This window comes from Telopea speciosissima, chromosome 11, assembly GCF_018873765.1.
Source record: "Telopea speciosissima isolate NSW1024214 ecotype Mountain lineage chromosome 11, Tspe_v1, whole genome shotgun sequence".
NCBI classification, from domain to species: domain Eukaryota; kingdom Viridiplantae; phylum Streptophyta; class Magnoliopsida; order Proteales; family Proteaceae; genus Telopea; species Telopea speciosissima.
The window spans coordinates 53,469,195-53,488,568 of NC_057926.1; the positions used below are offsets into that span (position 1 = coordinate 53,469,195).

The 19,374-nt window shown below is 38.3% G+C and overlaps 1 protein-coding gene across 2 annotated transcripts; it reads right to left on the reverse strand.

Moving 5' to 3' along the window:
* Nucleotides 1-2,271: 2,271 nt before the first annotated feature.
* Nucleotides 2,272-14,027, reverse strand: LOC122645641 (putative 1-phosphatidylinositol-3-phosphate 5-kinase FAB1C). Of its 2 annotated transcripts, XM_043838964.1 has the most exons (12): nt 13,371-14,027; nt 12,359-13,153; nt 12,091-12,244; nt 11,651-11,995; nt 5,935-6,777; nt 5,514-5,845; nt 5,261-5,387; nt 4,796-4,960; nt 3,652-4,663; nt 3,146-3,621; nt 2,794-3,060; nt 2,272-2,668 (listed from the first exon to the last, which is right to left on the reverse strand). In XM_043838964.1, the coding sequence occupies exons 1-12, from the start codon at nt 13,922-13,924 to the stop codon at nt 2,414-2,416; spliced, it is 5,325 nt and encodes a 1,774-aa protein (XP_043694899.1). In that variant the 5' UTR covers nt 13,925-14,027; the 3' UTR covers nt 2,272-2,413. The 2 variants fall into 2 exon arrangements, with proteins under 2 accessions (XP_043694899.1, XP_043694898.1); XM_043838963.1 differs by having other exon boundaries at nt 3,146-4,663.
* Between the last annotated feature and the right edge of the window lie 5,347 nt (nt 14,028-19,374).

A 19,374-nucleotide genomic window follows, 5' to 3' on the forward strand; every position in this document is an offset into this window, starting at 1 on the left:
TAATTATCATGTTCTCTTAATACTCAATGCCTGATTAGCCCTATTTTGATTTGGGTTGGCTAGGGAGTAAGATCTGCACAAAACCAGATAAACGAATAAACCCAGTTTGTTTTGTGTTATGTTATGGATTAAACCAGAGGTTGGCACCAGACCACACTTTCCCGGTGGAGTAGAAGTACGGATCCCAAAACCCAAATGTTAATAATGTTAATACTAAAGCATGGACATCTCCACTCTAAATACCAAATGGTATGAAACACTAGGTCGTCTAAACAAAAGTCGGTCCGACAAATGGACGGCCAAGATCAATCTTCATCGATTGATCGAAGGCAACAATATTTTAAAATTGTACATCTTATTATTTTAATATTTATTACTGTGTCCGATTAATCAATTTAATTAGCGCTGTTTCATCAAATTACAAGATTCACTCAAGAAAAGAAGACTTTTTTTTATAAAAAAAAATCCAATTTCCAAATGTTCATGTCTACTGTGTGCAGCATGCTCATGGAAAAGTCAAGCTGGCATGTAACATAAGCAATTGTGCGGTATACATCTTTGTTCTAGATAGAACCGGTATAACCTAAAAAGGGCGTACCCAGTGAATGAAGCTCCCGACACTGCGGGATCTGGGGAGGGTCATAATATACGTTGCCTTACCCTTGTCGCAGAGAGGGTGTTTTCAGACTCAAACCCATATAATGCAAAGGAATTGATGGTATGATGAACAAATATGGGTTCAACGGGCAACCTTGCTGAATTCCCCTAGATGGTACTATTACCCAGGATAATGCTTTGTTATTTCAATTGTATAAGTTTGAGTATGTATCTATGGACTTACCTCTCTTCCTTTCCTCTCTGTCTTAGGCTCTCATCCCTCTTCCCTCCGGTTTGATCTCTCCCTCTCCCTTCCCCTTTCCTCAGAAACAAATCATCGGAAGTATTAGGTTTCCTCTGTTTTCAGTTTGTCTGTCTCTGACTTCTAAGGTGCCACCATCTTCATTTCTTTCTTTTTGTTTACTCCTCCTTCCAATTGTTACCGAAAAGATACAACAATAGATAGAAAAATTGCATCTTCTCATGATGGATAGCCTGATTGGAAGGTCTCACTTGGCTCAATCCAGTTTCAGAATCAGCGGACCATATGGGTTCTGAGCTCCTTTTCTTTGGTAGAACTCTCAATACTCACTCAGACTCGGAGGAGCACTGAGACACTATGACTCCTTATAGCACTAACACTCCTCCGTTCTTTCTGAGTTTACTCTTCTCTCTCTCTCAATCAGTCTTGTTTTTACTGTTTTCCTCTAATTTTAGCCGGGATTTTTGTTTCTTTCAGACGTATTCATAAAAGAATGACACTTCCACCGACAGGATTAGTCTCTGGGGAGGAGGGGGAGCGGCTGAAGCCGACCACAACCGTTATTCTACAGTGGCTCCTGCTGCTGGTGGCACCGCCACCGGTGTTCAGATGTAGCCCAATCAATGGTTGCCGGGTTTTTTGCAGAGTGAGAATCCGAAGTATCCAAGCAGGAGTTGGAGGAAGCTGGCTTGATTTGAAGAGGTAGAGGAAAGAAGATAGTAAATTTACATCTTTAGCTCTTTTAAGTAATTGACACAACTTTAAAAAAGAGGTAAAATTGTATGGTTATAATTTACAAGTTCTGTTTATAACCTTCTTGGTTTCAAACATATGCAACCTTTACTTATGGGTTATTTTTTGGCCGCTATCATGCGGATCCCAAAAAATGCCTGTGACATGTCATATCAGCCTGTCTGATATGACACAACACCATCAATCCATACCGGTATTGGTATCAATCAAGAAGTGACGATACGGGGGGGGGCACCGATATCAATACATCAAACCCTAGGAAACTCAGTTTTGTTGGAGCCCCTCCCCCCTCCCCCCTCTTCCCTCTTTGACTGATTAGATCTTGTTAACTTCTTACCGGTTCTTGGTGTGCTTTCCTTACAACCCCCCCACCCTCCCCCCCCCCCCCCCAAAAAAAAATCATATAAAATAGGAGACCCATCTCCATTGGATCTGTTACAATTAAACTATATATTTATTTATCACTCACACCTCAATGCAAGTTGAATGTGGCTGAAGGGGGAAAACAGTGAGACCACAGTCAGTATGGACTTCATTAACATAGAACTATTTGATTACAAGCAACTCATTCATGACTTAAAATGACAAGTCAAATTTAATGTAGTAAATGGTACAAAAATGGCAATGCAGCAAAATGTGGCAGATAAAGAAAGGCATACTGAACGAAGGGAGAATCGGAATAAAATGCCCGAACCTGCCCCTTTTGCCAAGGATAGTTGATTAAAACCATAATAATGACAATTATCCCCGCTTGTGCTGTCTACAAACAGCTCGTTGTCGTGAAAGAAAAACAAAAAATGATCAAGCGGACCATTGGTCAGGCACCGTAAGAAAGTATGTGGACATTGCTTTTCTGAACCTTTTCTTGTACTGCTTTGGAGAGATAACAGTTGGGGATGCATTTTTGGGACCTCCAAGGATACCTGATGCCTTCACCCAAGTCTCCAGATGCTTGTCCCATGTATATTGCCTCATGAAATCAATGATCCCTAAAACCAGTTCTTTCCTCTCCTCATCCACCCCAACCAGCAAAGAATAATCCATCACATCAACTGACTGTGACATAACAGAACCAGAATAAAGATGAGCAATAAAAAAAAAATATTGAATTAACTGCCAGAAGGCAAAACAAATGATCTTCCTAGAATATATATCTATAAAAAGAGCTTGTGTAAATTTACCCCTAGAAAGGATGTATCATTCCAAACCGCTCTCTCTAGGCTTCTCTTGGCCTTGCTCCCAAGAAATATGGGTTTTGTGCGCAATGCTTCCAACAGATTCAAATCCAACAGCACACTGTTCTTCCCTGTTGTATCTGGGTTGTAGCGAGATCGAGAAGAGCCCTTCAGATCATATACTCTTGAAATACTTCTCCCAAAGAAGAGATTCTCCATCACCATTAAATCCATTTTTGTCTCCCTACCACCTTTCAAATGCTTGACAGTGACCTATATTATATAATAGATATATTAGCAGATGGGAAAAAATAGAGTAACTATAATCCATAATCAATGAAAGAGTCCAAGATCCAACCTGATAAATACCAAGAACTTTAGCAAGACAAGTTGGGCTTCCTGAAGTAAGAGAATTTGACAAATATTTGAAGTATTCCGGTGCAAATTCCTCAAAAGAATCCAACTCTGTCTTACTGACTTGTTTTATAACGAACCTCTCATCCAGTGACTTTGCAAAATACACATTGCTCTTCCCACCCTGAGCACTCCATCCTCTGCAGCGGCTTAGTGAACGTATGAAGTTCACTTCACTAGGGCAGCATTTCTTCCTAAGAGCATCAAATTGCTTGGCAAAATAACAGGTCACTGAAAATTTTGCTTTGCCTGTGGAAGATGACTCATCCTCAAAAGAAATCTTGACATGAGGAGATCTTTTGGGATCTGAGAACAGGCTCCCTTTTGTCAATGACACATCATCAGATCCATAACTGCGATGGCGGATGTCATCCGAGTCTAACGAGCCAAAGGACTGCCAAACTGAAAATGTAGAATCTGGAGCATGATTATAACCCAATAAATTGGTGGCACCCTCTTTGTTGCTCTCAATTGCACTCCATCCTCCATGTTCATCCAATTTAGCCATCCATTCCTCATAGTCCTTGGAAACAAGAGCATAGGAAATCACACTGGTGGGTTCCTCGTCATAAACAGCAACAACAATGTCATTGTGACCTGTTTGTGGAAGTAATAATCTAACTCCTTCACTAGCCAGAAGTGAAGCCGAGGAGATGAAAAGGGGGGAGGGATTGAAGATATTTACTTTCTTGATCTCCCTTGGCAAGACATGGGAGTAGGCCCTTCGCATTTTAGCAACAGGATTTCTAACCACATTCCTGTAATCTCCGGAAGCATGATAAGACCTAAGTGAGGACAAATGAGATGAGCTCTGTCCTTTTCGTATTTTGTCTTGGATTCTTAATGCAGAATCAAAAGAATATACTCTGACTGGAGACATGAGCCTTTTAAAAGATGGATGATTCTTCTGATTTATTAGCCCAACTGAACCACCTAGGTTTCCATCTGGTGGTTGTCCTGTACCCGTCCATGCTGAATCTATTTTATCAGAAAGATTCGAAGCAGAAGGGAGACTCTCCAAGGATGTATTCTCAACTGGAACTCCATCTACTTGTATGTCCTGCGGCTGGTGATGAGGGCCCGAGGTCAAATCAAGGCCTACAAGATGTTCACCTTCAACAGACAATTTTGTAAATGAATCCATTTCGGCCGGTCGATCTGAACCAGGCTCATGGTGTTGCAAATTAGGCTCTTCCAACTGCTCCAACTTATTTTCTTCATGATCAGATCTGAGTTCATTTGTCCACTCTCTCAACTTGGAGAAAGTTGCAGCCTCCTGAGTAGACGAATCTAACTTTGAAATGGAACTCTTTGTTCCAAGAAGTGAGTCCAAAGAACATAGTTGGCAATCCCAAACCACAGAATCAATTAGGAGGCAGCGTCTCAAACGGTTGAGTTCTAAAATGTCAACTGAAGCCTGACCTGGGTACTGATCCCATATGCTGGATGGTTGTAGCAAACTCTGTCAATTTGCAAGTGAAACAAAATCAATGCATGGATGCTTAATACTCAAGGGCTTTAGAGCTATTGATACAGTGAGTAGCAAAACTTTACAGGAATAATATGTACGATGAAAGCGGTAGTGGATACTTACATCATATTCATTTTTCTCTTTACTCAGAAGCTCTTTTAGCTCCATAACACGATTATGAAATTCAGCCATATCTGTAGGTTCATGTCCAACATATGTACTTTTGTTTTCAATGCTTTGAAGTACATCAAATATCTCTGAATATAGGTAGTCCTTTTTCTTAGAAACCTGGAAAATAGGAAGAACTATAGGCATGAGTTCTACTTGAAACAGGAAAGCTACCAAGATAATGAAATAGTTACAAAGTAGGAAAATCGAGGGGGCAAAATTAACAAAAAGAAGACAAATGGGGCTCAAGCTTTTAGAGAAAATCTGATTGAAGCCACAAGATTAACACATCACATCCATTAAGAAAGGGGGGGGGGGGGGGGGAGGGGGAAGCAGAATGGGACGAAACAGAGAAAAGAAATCATTACATATTGGACCTCATTTGAAAGAAATACTAGAATAGCAGTTTAGATTGCAGACCTCCACTGCCTCTTTCTGGACCCATCTTTGTTGAATGTGGCTATTGAATTCCAGAACTGAGGGAGGTAAATGAACAGAGAGAATATCAATAGGGGAATAACGGAAGAACGCAACCATGCTCCCAAATCTGTTAAGAAAAAATGATCGACAATCAAGGTCAATAGTTGTTCCCCCCACCCCACCCCCCCAAAAAAAAAAAAAAAAAAATTTTTGGAGCAAGGAAAATATTATAGACCAACTTCATGGTACATACCCATAGAAACGAAGGCAATCTTTCTGCAGAGAATGACCGCAGCTTGCAACACGATTAGCAGTTGCATTATTTGAAAAGCTAAGCTCCAAAAATTTTCCGAAAGAAAGCCCCCAAGCAGCATCTGACATAACCACTCTACGAGTTGCAGGTGGAACTCCATCCTTATGTGCACACTTGAGGCATCGGTGCCACATCCAGATCTTTCCATCACGCTCTCCGGGTAACTTCAGTGAGGGAAGGCTCTTAACATTTATTGTAAGATTTCCTTGCTGGTGAGTATAGCATAGAACATGGGCTTCTGGAGGCTCATTACAAGCCCGGCAGAAGGATGCCTGGGAATGTCAAAAGCAAGGAATTTAAGATTTCCACTGTGAAAATGATTACAACAAAGTTCAGCAAGAACAAAGTCCCAGAAGTAGACCTGATCAAACAAATCATTACGAAGAAACCTCCCAAGAGGCTTATCAAAACTGCCATAAAACTTAATACGCAAGAGCTGAGAGCGTTCACAAACTTTTCCTTTCAGCACACAACAGCTAGAAAAGGAAACCAATATACTCTCATGATTGTCAACGGCTGAGAAATATTCCCGTGTCACCTCATTCCCATCAACCACATCAGACTTCATGAGCTCAGGAACTCCTTCAAGCTGCATTTGATTTCTTAACGTCATGCCATTCTCTTGAACAGCGGTTTCCAGCAAGTCGTGTTGAGAATGACTACCGATATGGAAAGGAAGCACATCAGAATCCCTTAAGTCATCATATTGCATCTGGTAACATGGTTGCTTAGCAACATGTGGGGCTGAATGCTCACTGTGTGAATCAGGGAGTTCCATTCCAACCCCAGGGTCAATAGTGCAAGGTGAGGAGGCAGAAATATGACCAGTACTAAGATGTTCATGTATAGATTCAGATTCTGTCAGAGGACCTGTGAGTCCCTCATTTTGGCTTAAGACATCTAAAGTTGGATTATAAGATGATGTCCCTACTGGGTCACATGCATCCACATGTTGGGATTCAATTGTTAATTCCTGGCAAACAGTAGACACATTTGAACCAGAGATTACTGAAATTGTATGATCAGCTGTGTTCATTCTCTCTGGTATTGCAATTGGGGATTTCAGTGGCATCTTTGGCAGACTTGCACCCTCATCAGCAAGGAAAGAGGTCTCCAGAGACAAATGATAGGCTGCAAATACAGCATATTGAACTACATGTTTAACCTTCTTTAGTTCTTCACGACACGTGCCCTTCAGAAGGACCTACAAAAAAATAATATGATTCAAATTTTGATAATGCACAGCACCAGTTGCTGAAACATTCTACTTGACAAAACGGTAAACAGAAGCCCAAGATATATTAAGTATTTACTGTGAAATTGCAGTCCTGCCAAGAGTAAATGGAAGTGGCGGATTCAGCAGTATAATTTCAAATTTAAATTAGCAACATGGCTTATGATAGAAAAGCTGACAGGAAATGCTTAGGGAAAAAGGTTACACCAACATTATATGGTTGAGATGAGACAACCAAATCATTTGAATGGAATGAAATAAGAAGCTGCACTATATATCTAAAGAAATTCTTCATCCTAGCTATTGTATCTGTCTACTTACTCTCAATCAATTATATATCACTCAACAAAGGAGTCAATTAGAGAGAGATGAGAAACATAGAAAATATCCATCCCTTGTTCAAAATTATGGTTGAAGCAGGGTTTTAAGAATCGGATTGGATCGGATCGGCTGAGGCCGATCCTGTACAGGAAAACCCTGGATACTTGGAATATGACAATTCAGAGGCCGATCTGGATCAGAATCTGTCAGGACCAATCCAGATCCCAATTCTGGGTTTTAAAACCCTGGGTTGAACCCATAATCAAAGGAAACCCCATCCCTCCCCCCCCTTCCTATTTATTTATTGATCCAATGTCGTTGAGAATGGTTAGGGCCTGAGATCATATCTATGTATATAAATATATATATACATATATATATATTTCTAAGCTCTCAGTGACTAATGAGCAAGTGAGACACAAATTGTTTAGTTTGTACCCTTCCAGTAAAAGGGGGGAGAGGATCCTTGATTATTCAGGACCTGATCGAATCTTATGCAATAGTCGTCGTAATTGTCCACCAAACAATCACGATTGAACACAAATCGTGAATCACCACACAAAGAAAACCAACATAAAGAGGCAGGATTAAGAAAAAAAAACGTGAACACTCTTACTATTGCTGACTTCTGATTGGGGAAAAAAAAAAAATGATCTCAATTCATCAATCTTTTCTCCCAAAATAAATCATCAATACCACCAACAACAGACCTAGTTCTTCATGTAATCATGAACTAGTCTTAAACAAAGATCAAACACAGCATTAGGGTGCTGCACCCCTTTAAACGAAAAGTTGGAGAGTCTACAACGTGAGTTGATTGTCGAAGAAGAACTCAGTCAATAGAAACCTCCGTACAAGAGCACAATCGATCCTTGTAAGTGTAAACCAGTCTCTAACGATCCTGCTTTGATACCATGCAATAAACAATAAAGAGAAAGAAGGAAGAAGAGAAACGAGAATGCTGCAACAGTGGGAGTCACAGTCTTAATGTTGACTGCCCCAATTCATTCATATTTTGTAAGTTTACCCAATAGGGTAAACAATATCAATACCGAAAAGACAGAAACACCCCTCAAGGGGGAATCATGAATTAGTGCTAATTACTAATTCACAATTCCCTCCCCCCTTACATATATCAACTTCTAACATCCACGAAAATTCTGATGTAGTGGCAAAGAGGCGAAGAAATAGATTCATTATTCCATTCCAATCTAACCAAGAACAGGAGAACAAACTAATATCCGGTTCGGGTATCTCGATTGAAATATCCATAAATGGTATTTTTCGTAGAAACAGTATTCTTGCATATTTCGATGACCCCCGATACAGAAGAAACAGCTCGGGAATTACGAAATCTGGGACTATAGAGGTGCATTCAATATAAATATAAATATATATATATATTGACACCCCTTGAGCTGTCATAATTTGTAGCCTTACTTTTTTCCCCCTTTTAGTATATCACATTTTTTCAAGGATGATAAATCCTGTCATTTCACATGAGTATCGAAAAATGTGCAAGACAATGACAACTTTTGAAAGTGACATAACGATAACTCACTTTCAAATTATTTTCAAAACCCTTTATTACCCTTGACTTGAAAAATTTTGGGGAATAAGACAAGGGGCAATCAAAAGAAGGTTACAGGTTCTAAATACACCCATAGGATTGTTGAGCTCTGGCAGTCCATTGTCTGAAGAATCAAACTATCCAGATTCCACTCTAAAGATCTGTGACACATATTGTGTCAATCCATGATATAACATATATTTAGTATTATTAAAAGAAAACCCGCATCCCTTCCTCATGATGCAACAGGAGCAAACCAAACTCTCTACCTCCTAATCCATCTATTCCTCTAATCAAGTCTTCTAGTCCTCTGAAACTTCTCTCTTCCCAATTCTCTGCATTCTCCTTCCGCACTTTGGCTATTCCAAGAGTCAAATCACAAGCAAGTTCCCGATTTGTAATCTTGAAGCAGAGATCATCATGCTCAATATCGAATTTGGTATTGAAACTAATGTTTATTGGTGATTGCACGAACCAAGGTGAGAAATGAAAATCACACTACCAACAAAAAACATTTTTTAAATCGTGAACAATTTAGCATCATACAGTGCTCTCACCTAAAGCCTGATTTGGTATGATTTCTATTTCAATTTCAGGAGGTGATTTCTATTTCTGAAATTGTTTGGTTTGATTTTTGCACCTTATTTCAGTGAAATAGAAATCAAGTGGAATAGAAATTCTGAAATAGCTGAGGAGCTGTTTCAGAATTTCTATTTCATTTGATTTAGGCATTTAGCACTCTTGCTCTTGAATAAAACACCACCCTTCTTCTCCTAATGGTCTCACCACCACCACCCCACTCCCACCATTGCCACCGCCACCACCACCACCACCACCACTGCTACCCCGTTGCCACCACCACTACTACCCCGCTACCACCACCACTGCCACCACTGCCGTTGCCATCGCTACCGCCACCACTTCCACGCTGCCACCACTTCCACGCCGCCACCACCACCACTGCTACCCCTTCATCACCACCACCGCCACTACTTCCACATCACCACTACCTTGCCACCATCGTCACCACCACCACCACCACCACCACCGCCACTACCCCGCTGCCACCACCACCATCCTTCCCAAAGAAATATAGAGAATCTATTCTCAGAATTTGAACTATCAAATGGATTTTTTTTATTCTTGAAATATTTCATATTGATACAACCAAAACAATTTCTATTTTTTGACTAAAAATCTATTTGTTGACTATTTCAGGAAATCAATCCAAAATTGAAATAGAAATCATACCAAATCAGGCCTAGCTATTAGACAGAACTAATCCCACAGTACACTGGTCCATGGATGTCCATGGACCAGCACCCACGGTACACAATTTAACACTCCCCATCAAGCTAGAGTATACATATCTCTCATCCCTAGCTTGAAACGAACCACTAAGAAACACAGCCTGGAATAATGCCTTTGTGAACATATCACCAAATTGCATTGTCGGAATTGACAAATGGAGTCGAAATAAGCTTTTGCATAACTGCACTTCTCACAAAATGACAGTTGACCTCAATGCATTTTGTCCTCTCATGGAAAAACAGATTACTGGCGATATAGATTGCAGCTTGATTATCACAATACATGTTCATAGGTTTTGCAAGTAAACCAGCACCAAAAAATGAAGAAAATGAAGTGGGAGAGAGAAAGAGAAGGGCTAGAGTGTGATGGAAGTGAATATCTTCTGTCGCACCAGCCAACCAACTTATTGATCACCAACTCTTAGTAGGAGTTCTACTAAGAGTGGAAGTATAGTTACAAAGGAGATAATCAACCAACTAAGCCTAAAGCCTAATTACAAAAGGAAACAAAAAAAGAAATAAAGATAAAGACAACTAACTAAGTTATTAAACAGAACCTACCCCACAGGCCACAGTACACTGTTCCATGGGTATTCATGGAGCAGCACCCACGATACACACTTTAACAGTTACTACCTAATCTAATCGCATGAAAGCACCTATAATATCATCCCTTATCCAATTGTGGAAGAGCATCCAAAAACAAACTAGAAAAAACATAAAACGATCAGAAACCATGATGCAGCAAGGACACCCGGTTGGGCCAAGGCAGGGCTGTATCTGCCACAAATTCTCGGTTTATTCAAACCCATATCGAGTAACCTATGCCCATTCTTTCACATCATCCAGCAGTTTAATAGAGATATTTCCAATTTCCTTGCTGGTTAAGGAGATATTGACCAGATCGTGTGGGCCCCACAGACAGCTAGTTTGGAGATAAAGATTGAAGATTAATTGGCCATGCAAGAGGAGGATTTTTGACAGCCTTATTAGTCCTAGATTTTAGGAAGTTTTAGCATGGGGTTTATTAGCTAGACATTAGTTTCTTTTTATAGATTATTAGTAGTTTCCTTTTTTCTAGGATTTTTATTAAGTATTTAGAATAGGATTGGGTTGCTTTTTAATTGTTTTTAATTGGGAAAAGTCTATAATGCTGTGATCGATTTTCAAACTTATAAATAGATGTGGCTGGATCCTCTAGCCAGCAAACTGGAAAAAGAGAGAGAGAGAGCTTTGGTTTGAAACCATGTTATGCAGTGAGATGCCTATACCTATGAGTGGGTGAGAGACCCGGGAGAGAGTGGGATTCTTGATCCAATCCTATCTTTCTTCTCTATTTTCTATTTTCTCCTTTGTTTCTATTTGGTTTTCTGCAACCTGTGTTACTGTGAGAAGCACCGAGACTCCTTTTTTCTGCTATTTCAGCTATCCTGTAATTTGCTGGTTTGACAAAAGTGATCCTGCTGTGGAATTAGTCCATATTTGTATAGTTGGGGACTGGTTCTACATAAAACTGTCCCCAGTGAAGGCAGCAAATTGCACAACCCAGATATTGTGATTTTATCACAGAACAATCTTATTTTGAATGTCATATACAAATAATGTTAAATCTCAGAAAAAAAAGATGCCATGTAAACATTACCGTGCAGCCCAAACGCCTTGGACAACCTTCAAAAAACATCAAGGTCTTAGATGATTTCTTATTGGACTGACTTGAAGCAGTGCATTCTTCAGAAACTCTCTCCAAACGAAATTTTTCACAGTGCCCCAATCTTGCTTTAGGAAGATTATCAATCGATGGAACAATAAGAGCACCAGTACACCTGGCTATGCGCTCCAACAATGGCTTCTTTACATTCAACACTAAAGAAATTTCCTTCGCTAGAAGATATTCCTGAGCATATGATGACACGCTTTTCTCTACCAGCAGAACATTCGGGCGATGGACCTCTATCTTTGAAACCACCATCTTGAGATGTTCGATTTCCTATTTCAAAACAAGAACCAAAACCTTTAATCTTATTGCACTCATCTTAAACACTGGAGAGGAAAATAACAACTGGAATAAAAATTCAATAAGACCTGCTGGAGTAAAGTATCTAAAGATGCCAACTGATTTGGAACTCTTTGGTACTCTAATGCTCCACCCAAGAGAAGTAGCCTAGGGTTCTTGTATTGTGATGTCATGCGCTTGTGTTTTATATTTTTTGTACAAACTACTCCCTTAATAAGGGTGCTGTAAAAAGGGAAAGAATATGTGAATGTGTTAGTTTTGATAAATAAACAGGTAAGAGAAAAGGACATCAAGTATCCAAAAGACCAAAATACACCTCAGCTTGACAATCCATACCTTTCACTTGGACTTCCTGATACTATACACTTAACCTTTACATAATCACCAGGATCCATACTGCCTCCTCTGCTTGTATCTGGTTTCACAAAATTAGCAGCTTGCCATGCAACTGATGTGACTATGTCCAGCCAACGTTCACCATCATTGTCATTTCCTACATGGATGCCTTCCCCCTGCAACAGTTGTGATACGAGAGCTCTAAAATGCCCATGTATCACAGCTCTAAGAGGTTCCTTCTGTTCATCATGCAATTTTTCCCTAATTGGGAACATGTCACTGTTAAGGCTACTAGATGAGAATATTGCACCTGACTCTCCAACATCATCATCCTCATCATCATATTCGAAGAAATTGTTCTCCAACTCATCCTCTTCATCATCAGCCGGAGGAGGAAACCAAATGAGAACATTATTTTCAAAATCTAATGGCTGTTGTATCTTGTCACACTGGTCCTGGAATATCGATAGTTCATCAGAGCAATCATCAGTGGTTTCTAGATCCTCAGATTCTGTCTCTGGCCTTCTTAAAACGGCCATAGTCACTTGACCAAGGGAAGCATCATTCTTATATTCTGGACTTCCCATTTGATCCTGCTGTACAGAGTAGCCTGCTCTAGGAGTGCAAGTCATTCTATAAGGGCTGCCCAGCGGACTTGAACCCACTGACTTGACACTGTAAAACTCATATCTAGCACTAACACTACTTGAATCTATATCAGAAACATCTTGGCAGTACTCACTTGAAGGACTAAAAAAATGCTTCCCAGAATCCTCTCCATCTTCCTCGTCACTCCTACATCCATATGAAAGTGTGATATGAAACATTCATGATGCATCAACCAAAGAAGCAAATTTATTGGATAAAGTGTAGTAGAAGAATAACTCAAAAACCATCTCTAATACACTAGTTACAGACTTGTGAAAGGATTTGGTAAAAGGCTTCATTTCCGCTAGCAAAAGAGGTGAGACACAAGTGTCTATTGAATACAAAAGGCAAGATAAAAACACACCTGCTAGAAGAGAAGAGGAAAGAAACTGGAGACAGGTTCCCACTGGATGACTCCATACTGCTGGTAGCGACCGCATGAGGAGAAGAACCATGTTTATCTGCTTCAAGAAAGCGCGTGAGACATGCACTCTGAAAGGTCTTGCCATTATTTTCACCACTTAAACAAGGAACTGCCTGTTCTGGACTCCACTGAGTAGAAGAATGATCAATTCTATCATTGTGCTGCCTCCCAGCTTCATGCCCAACAGTTGCCTCAAAGCAGAATTTGCAGTATTTTCTTTCTCCCCAATCCTTGGTGGTATTTCCCCAAACATCTGATACAACAGAAGTACCAATTGCCTGAGCACATTTCCCACACAACACCCGCCCACACCCTTGACAATGGTAGCGAAGGCTGAACTCTGTTAGGCGCATTTCACACTCACAACACATCCTGCAACCGTTGTCAGGCATCCAGACTTCTCTGGAGTTACCGGATAAATCAATTCCGCTCCAAGGGATCCAAGATCTAACTTTGCCTATAAGATCTAGAAATGAACTATCAGGCATACCCATAGAAGGAAGCTACTCCGAGGCATAACAATCAGTCTCCCCAGCAACAAAACCTGTTACAGATGTTTCTTCTTCTTCTAAACAGTGTTTTACTTCTTATTTTCAAAAAACAGAAATGAAAGTTCAACAAAGAGAAAATTATACAGTTGATCACGAATCTATGTATTTCCTATGAAAAATTGGGTTTTTATTTTACCAAAACAAGGTTGAAAACCATCAAACCCACGATAAAAACAGTGGGTGGGGAGTTTTCAAGGAATTTGGCGAAGAACAACGTCAGGGTTTTGGTATATGACGAAACAAGCAAATGAAGAACTTCTTAAATCCCTTACAGGAAAGGGTCCTGAACAGTTCAGAGTGTTTCCCGATAATAACAAGTAAAACAAGCATAAACCCCTAATAGAGAATCAGAAAAAATCTCCGGGCCTTAAGTCAACAAAAAATAATAATAATACCTATACCATTTACACCAAATCAAATAGTAGATTGATGACAAAAACAAAGCTTCCAGTTTAAACAGATTGGAGGAAACAGATTTCCTAATTCACCTATCACAACAACAGAAATGGCAAGAAACCCTAAATAAGACCCGCTAACCTATCCCTAAATCGTCGAGAATGCATCCAAGGAACGATTCAAGCATCAGTAAAGCATGACCCAGCACAAAAAATAAGCCAGACGATAGGGATACAAAAGATAACCCCCTAGATTCTCAAAGCAGCCCAAAATCCCAGAAAATCCAAAACCATAAATACCCATTTCATTTCTCCACAACAAATCTCAGAAACATTGCGGCAGTTTGCAAAAGATCCCACAAAACAAAACAAAAAATCGAAGGAAAGAAGTAGAAGAAGAAGAACTCATCTGAGGTGGGTAATATGCTGAATAATAGGGAGTATGAGAAGCAAAAGGAGAAGGAGAAGAAGTACGAAGAAGGTTCCCTTTCTCTCGGTATCGGCTCGTATCTCGAACGGCACCACCACGCACTGCTTTCCTCCCATCTTTCCCGGCAAAGCTTTCATTCCTCTCTCAAAATATTAAAAAATTCATATTTTAGATGAAAAAGAAAAAACACTTCTCTTCACAACTTTCACCAATTTATAATCCATTTTGCTTTAGTACATGTATTTAACCATTCCAAACACCTCCTACCCATGTGGATATTAATCTTCTCTCTCCCATTGTTTACTTCTTTTCTTCTTTTTTTAATGGATTCTTCCCATGTTATTAATCTCTCTCATTCAATGTCACTCTCAGCAATCAGTCAGCAGCAGAGAAAAGTATCCAACAGAAGAATAATAAAGCAGAGACCAGAGGTGGAGGAGGAGATGGAGAGATGGGATTTTGCTTAGAATTGTTTGGTGAATGGCAACATCTGACCAACGTGGTTGTGCCGAAAGAGTGGGCTTTTTATGGAGTTCTAACCCTTTTGGCTTTTTAATCCACCTAGTGTGTGATTTCATCTTCTTGGCATTTTCTTTTGTTTAAACAATAAAACTTCAATTATGATAAAGAGATCTGTCCATTCTCCCTATTTGTAGTTAAAAAATATGGGGTGGAAAGGAGCCGCCCCTCTATTTGATTTGATCTTAATCCATCACAGATATGAGTCATCTCCATGAAGGATTTGAGGGGGACCTATCAAGTTTTCCTTTTTCTGAACCTGTTGGTTTGTATTAGACGATTATAATTAACCACTGGACCCATATGTCAATTGTTATACAGTTCTTTTAGGAAACACAGTAATGGCTCCTGTAAATTTTGAATAAACTTTGCTTATAAGTAACTCTATCAAAAGATCATCTTTTAATGCCATAGTTTAATGGAGATCTGATTCATATCTCGTATAATGAAGGTGATTTTGGATTTTCTCAAATGAAAAAATAAGAATTTAAATTGGATAATATCTGATTCAATTAAAACCTGATCCATTTATTCCATGTACAATTAATAATATTTCTGTTCAAATTCTCGATAATCAGTAGAAAAGATACCAGGAATCATATTTATCCAAATCTTTTTTTTGCTTCCGAAAAAGAATTAAGAAAGACTCATGGTAATCATTCGAGTCGACAAAATTCACAAGGCAGTCGGGTTTTTGCCATCTTTCAACTCTCACTCCTATAAAAGATAATAACAAGTTGGGGCCGATGTTTGATAAGAATGTTATGCAGTTCTTTTAGGAAACACAGTAATGGCTCCTGTAAATTTTGAATAAACTTTGCTTACAAATAGGCTTGTCAAAAGATCATCTTTTAAAGCCTTAGTTTAATGGAGATCTGATTCATATCTTGCATAATGATGGTGATTTTGGATTTTATCAAAAGAATAAATAAGAATTTGAATTGAGTAATATCTGATTCAATTAAAACCTGATATTTATTCCATGTACAATTAATAATATTTATGAATATGGATTTGGATATATCTAATCTGATTAGGATCAGTTTAACTTCATTAACTCGTTTTATCTTCAAGGAGTCTAAAGCCATGTTTGGTATGCATTCTTGGAATGCATTCTTTGTCGATTTTGTATTTCGAATGAGAAAAATAGTTTTCTAATTTTTGCTGCCTAAGATTTAACACCAAGAATGATATGGAGTGAGGTGGTATTTATCTTGACATAGATTTCTTAATTTTCTTAAGAGATTCTACGTGTTGGGATATGATGTCTTGTATTCCATTGCTTGCTTACGGTTGTGGGTCGATTGATCTGAAGGGCCATTAAGAGGTCATAGGGTCCAAATTAGGTTGATGTCTTGTATTTCACATTTTTTTATTCTCTAGCTATATTCAGAGAGATACGTAAGGACGATGGTTGTACCAATAAATTTACAAGAATTTAGATTCTAGAATATCCTCATAACTGATCGCAGTCCTAGTTAAACTAGATCTATGTCTAAAGTGCACCAATTGCCTCGATTTGATTTTAGAGGGCTCTCTCAAGATTTACTCCTACCATTTTTATATTCCTCTTCTACTGGCAAGGTTTTATATCAAACATAATGGAAAGAAAATGAGATAATACACAACTAATTTAACGGATCCATTGATCTAGAGAACTTTTCTAAAAAGGATAACTTGCAGTACAACTTAAGGACCACATGTTGGTGGAATTTGTTGGGGGTGAAAATGCTGAAGTAAAGTTATTCTTTTCATGAATAGTAATCAAAGTTCCACCAATTTGGTGGGACTTTAGATAATAAAGGAATGGAATTTTGAAGTACCACATCAATAGACAAAACAATTAATAATGTCTCTTGAACTTTGATAAGATCATCATCCGAAATTAATCAAACAAGATTGGAATGGGATTTTAAAGTGTCTCATCAACATTTTCTCACCCCAATTCTCCCACTTCACCTAAGTCCCTTCTAAGCAAATGGGGCCTTAATTTCTTTCAATTGCATGCCATATTAAGTTCACACGGCTGAACCATTGATTGCAGGTCTAGAGGGCCTAGATAGTTTTCTTTTCTTTTATTTTTTAATAAAAGAAGTTCCCTCTCTCTCGCTCTCTCTCTCTCTCTCCGATTAAAATTGCAAAACATTGAAAGATTGAAGGATTTATAATTTTTTATATACAATGGCAGATCATTTTAAGTATTTGACAATTTCCTTTAGACATTACCATAAATCAATTGTAAGGTGGTTGCTTATGTTTAAATAGGCAATCACAATCCAACCATTTTTAGAAATAATAAAACAATGACTGAATGAGAAATGTGTTGTGGATGAGATATAATTAGGTTTGTTTCTAAGTATCTATTTGTTTGGGGAGTGTCATAATACATGCAACTTTACGAATATATTTCTTAAAATTTCTTTTTTTAGTAGAATTTTTTAAAGTTTCTTAAATCCTTTTAAATCGTAGTATTCTAAAAGTACCATGAACACACATTAAATTAATCTTATTCAAAGAATACTTGTTAGTTACATTATTTTATTAAAAAGATAGTCCCAACTACTATATTAATACACAACATCCAATATGTTTGTGTAAAAATTGGTATTATTTTCACCTTTATAATACCCCATGGCTCCATTGTATGAGTGTAGCCACATAGATCCCCTCGTACAATGACCACTATATTGCCTTTCTTGAAATCTACTAGAAAACAATTTCTCTTGTAATAGCCTAGATTCCTCTCATGTAAATCATAGAATTAGAGGGTCTTGACTCATGGGCGGTCTTTCATGTGTGACATCCATTGATGCTCAATTAAACTCTCTTCATATAATTAAGAGAAAATAATTTGAAGGAGAGCACCACTTACCCATCTCCTGCCTTTTAGGTATCAAATGGTAGAAGATATTAATGCTCTAGCATGAAACAATTTTTGTTTAATGCAATAATTTTCACAAGCAAGGTCAAAGAAAAAACCAGCTATAAATAATAAAAATGAAATATTTGTTAGACCAAGTTTTCCTTCAGTCATGGTGAGGCTTTCGGATGGTGTTCATATGGTATAAAAAAACAATTTGAATTATTATCGATCATTTGTAAATAGGGGGCATATACTGACGGCCATTGATGGTTGTACAGTTCCTTCACTACAAGGTGAAGTAGTAAAACTTTCTTCGTATTAGTTTCTGTTTCTTTCTTGTTTCGATCGCAAGTCATCATTTTAACCTCTTTTACCAGTGCATTTTTTTGGTGAATAAAAAAAAAAAGCGATGGTCAAAGAGGTTAAAATGATGACTTGGGATTGAAACAAGAAAAAAACATAAACGAATCCGAAGAAAGTTTGGGGATATATGTGGATTAAGGAGTCCCCCAACTCTTTGGATTAAAAAGATAAATATACTAACAAGGTCAAGAAGAGTTATTTCCTTTTTAATGTTGTGTGGTTTTAGTAAGTATATTTTGAAACGAGCAGTCGATATCTTGGTTTTTATATATACCCACTATTCACAAGCATATATTCGAAATTTTTATTGGGTCAATTAATTGTATTAGCCCAAATATTCATTTTTAGCATGAAATTAACAAGCAATACTCTTTAAAAAGAAGGTCAAATAGACTTTTCATCACCACCCATAAACCAAAAAGATGAAAGGTTTGTTTGTGTTTCTTTCTCTTATTTCATTCCCAAGTCACCATTTCAACCACTTTTACCATCGCATTACTCCCTCGTCCATCTGAATTGTTGCTTAAAAGTGCTTAAGCGCATTGGGGATATATGTGGAGTAGGTAGTTGGTCACTTGGTCCCCCCCAAGCCTTTGTATTAGAAAGATTAATATACTAATGAGATCATAAAGAGTTATTTCCTTTTGAATATATGTTGTGTGGTTTTGCTCTTTAGAAGTTCATTTTGAAATGAGTAGTTAAGATCTTGGTTTTATATACCCACCATTTTCTAACGTTCAAATGTTTTATTGGGTCAAGTACTTGTATTAGCTCCCAAATATTCATGTTAATTTTAGAAAATCAATATCATTAGAAAGCATAT

What these genes read in the sequence shown, in the direction of transcription:
- LOC122645641 (XM_043838963.1), bottom strand. Translation starts at nt 13,924, where the DNA reads ATGGGTATGCCTGATAGTTCATTTCTAGATCTTATAGGCAAAGTTAGA. An exon ending in TAGATACTTTACTCCAGCAG is followed by an intron (nt 11,996 to 12,090) that starts GTCTTATTGAAT and finishes GTTTTGAAATAG; the next exon opens with GAAATCGAACATCTCAAGAT. An exon ending in GATTGCCTTCGTTTCTATGG is followed by an intron (nt 5,388 to 5,513) that starts GTATGTACCATG and finishes TTTTCTTAACAG; the next exon opens with ATTTGGGAGCATGGTTGCGT.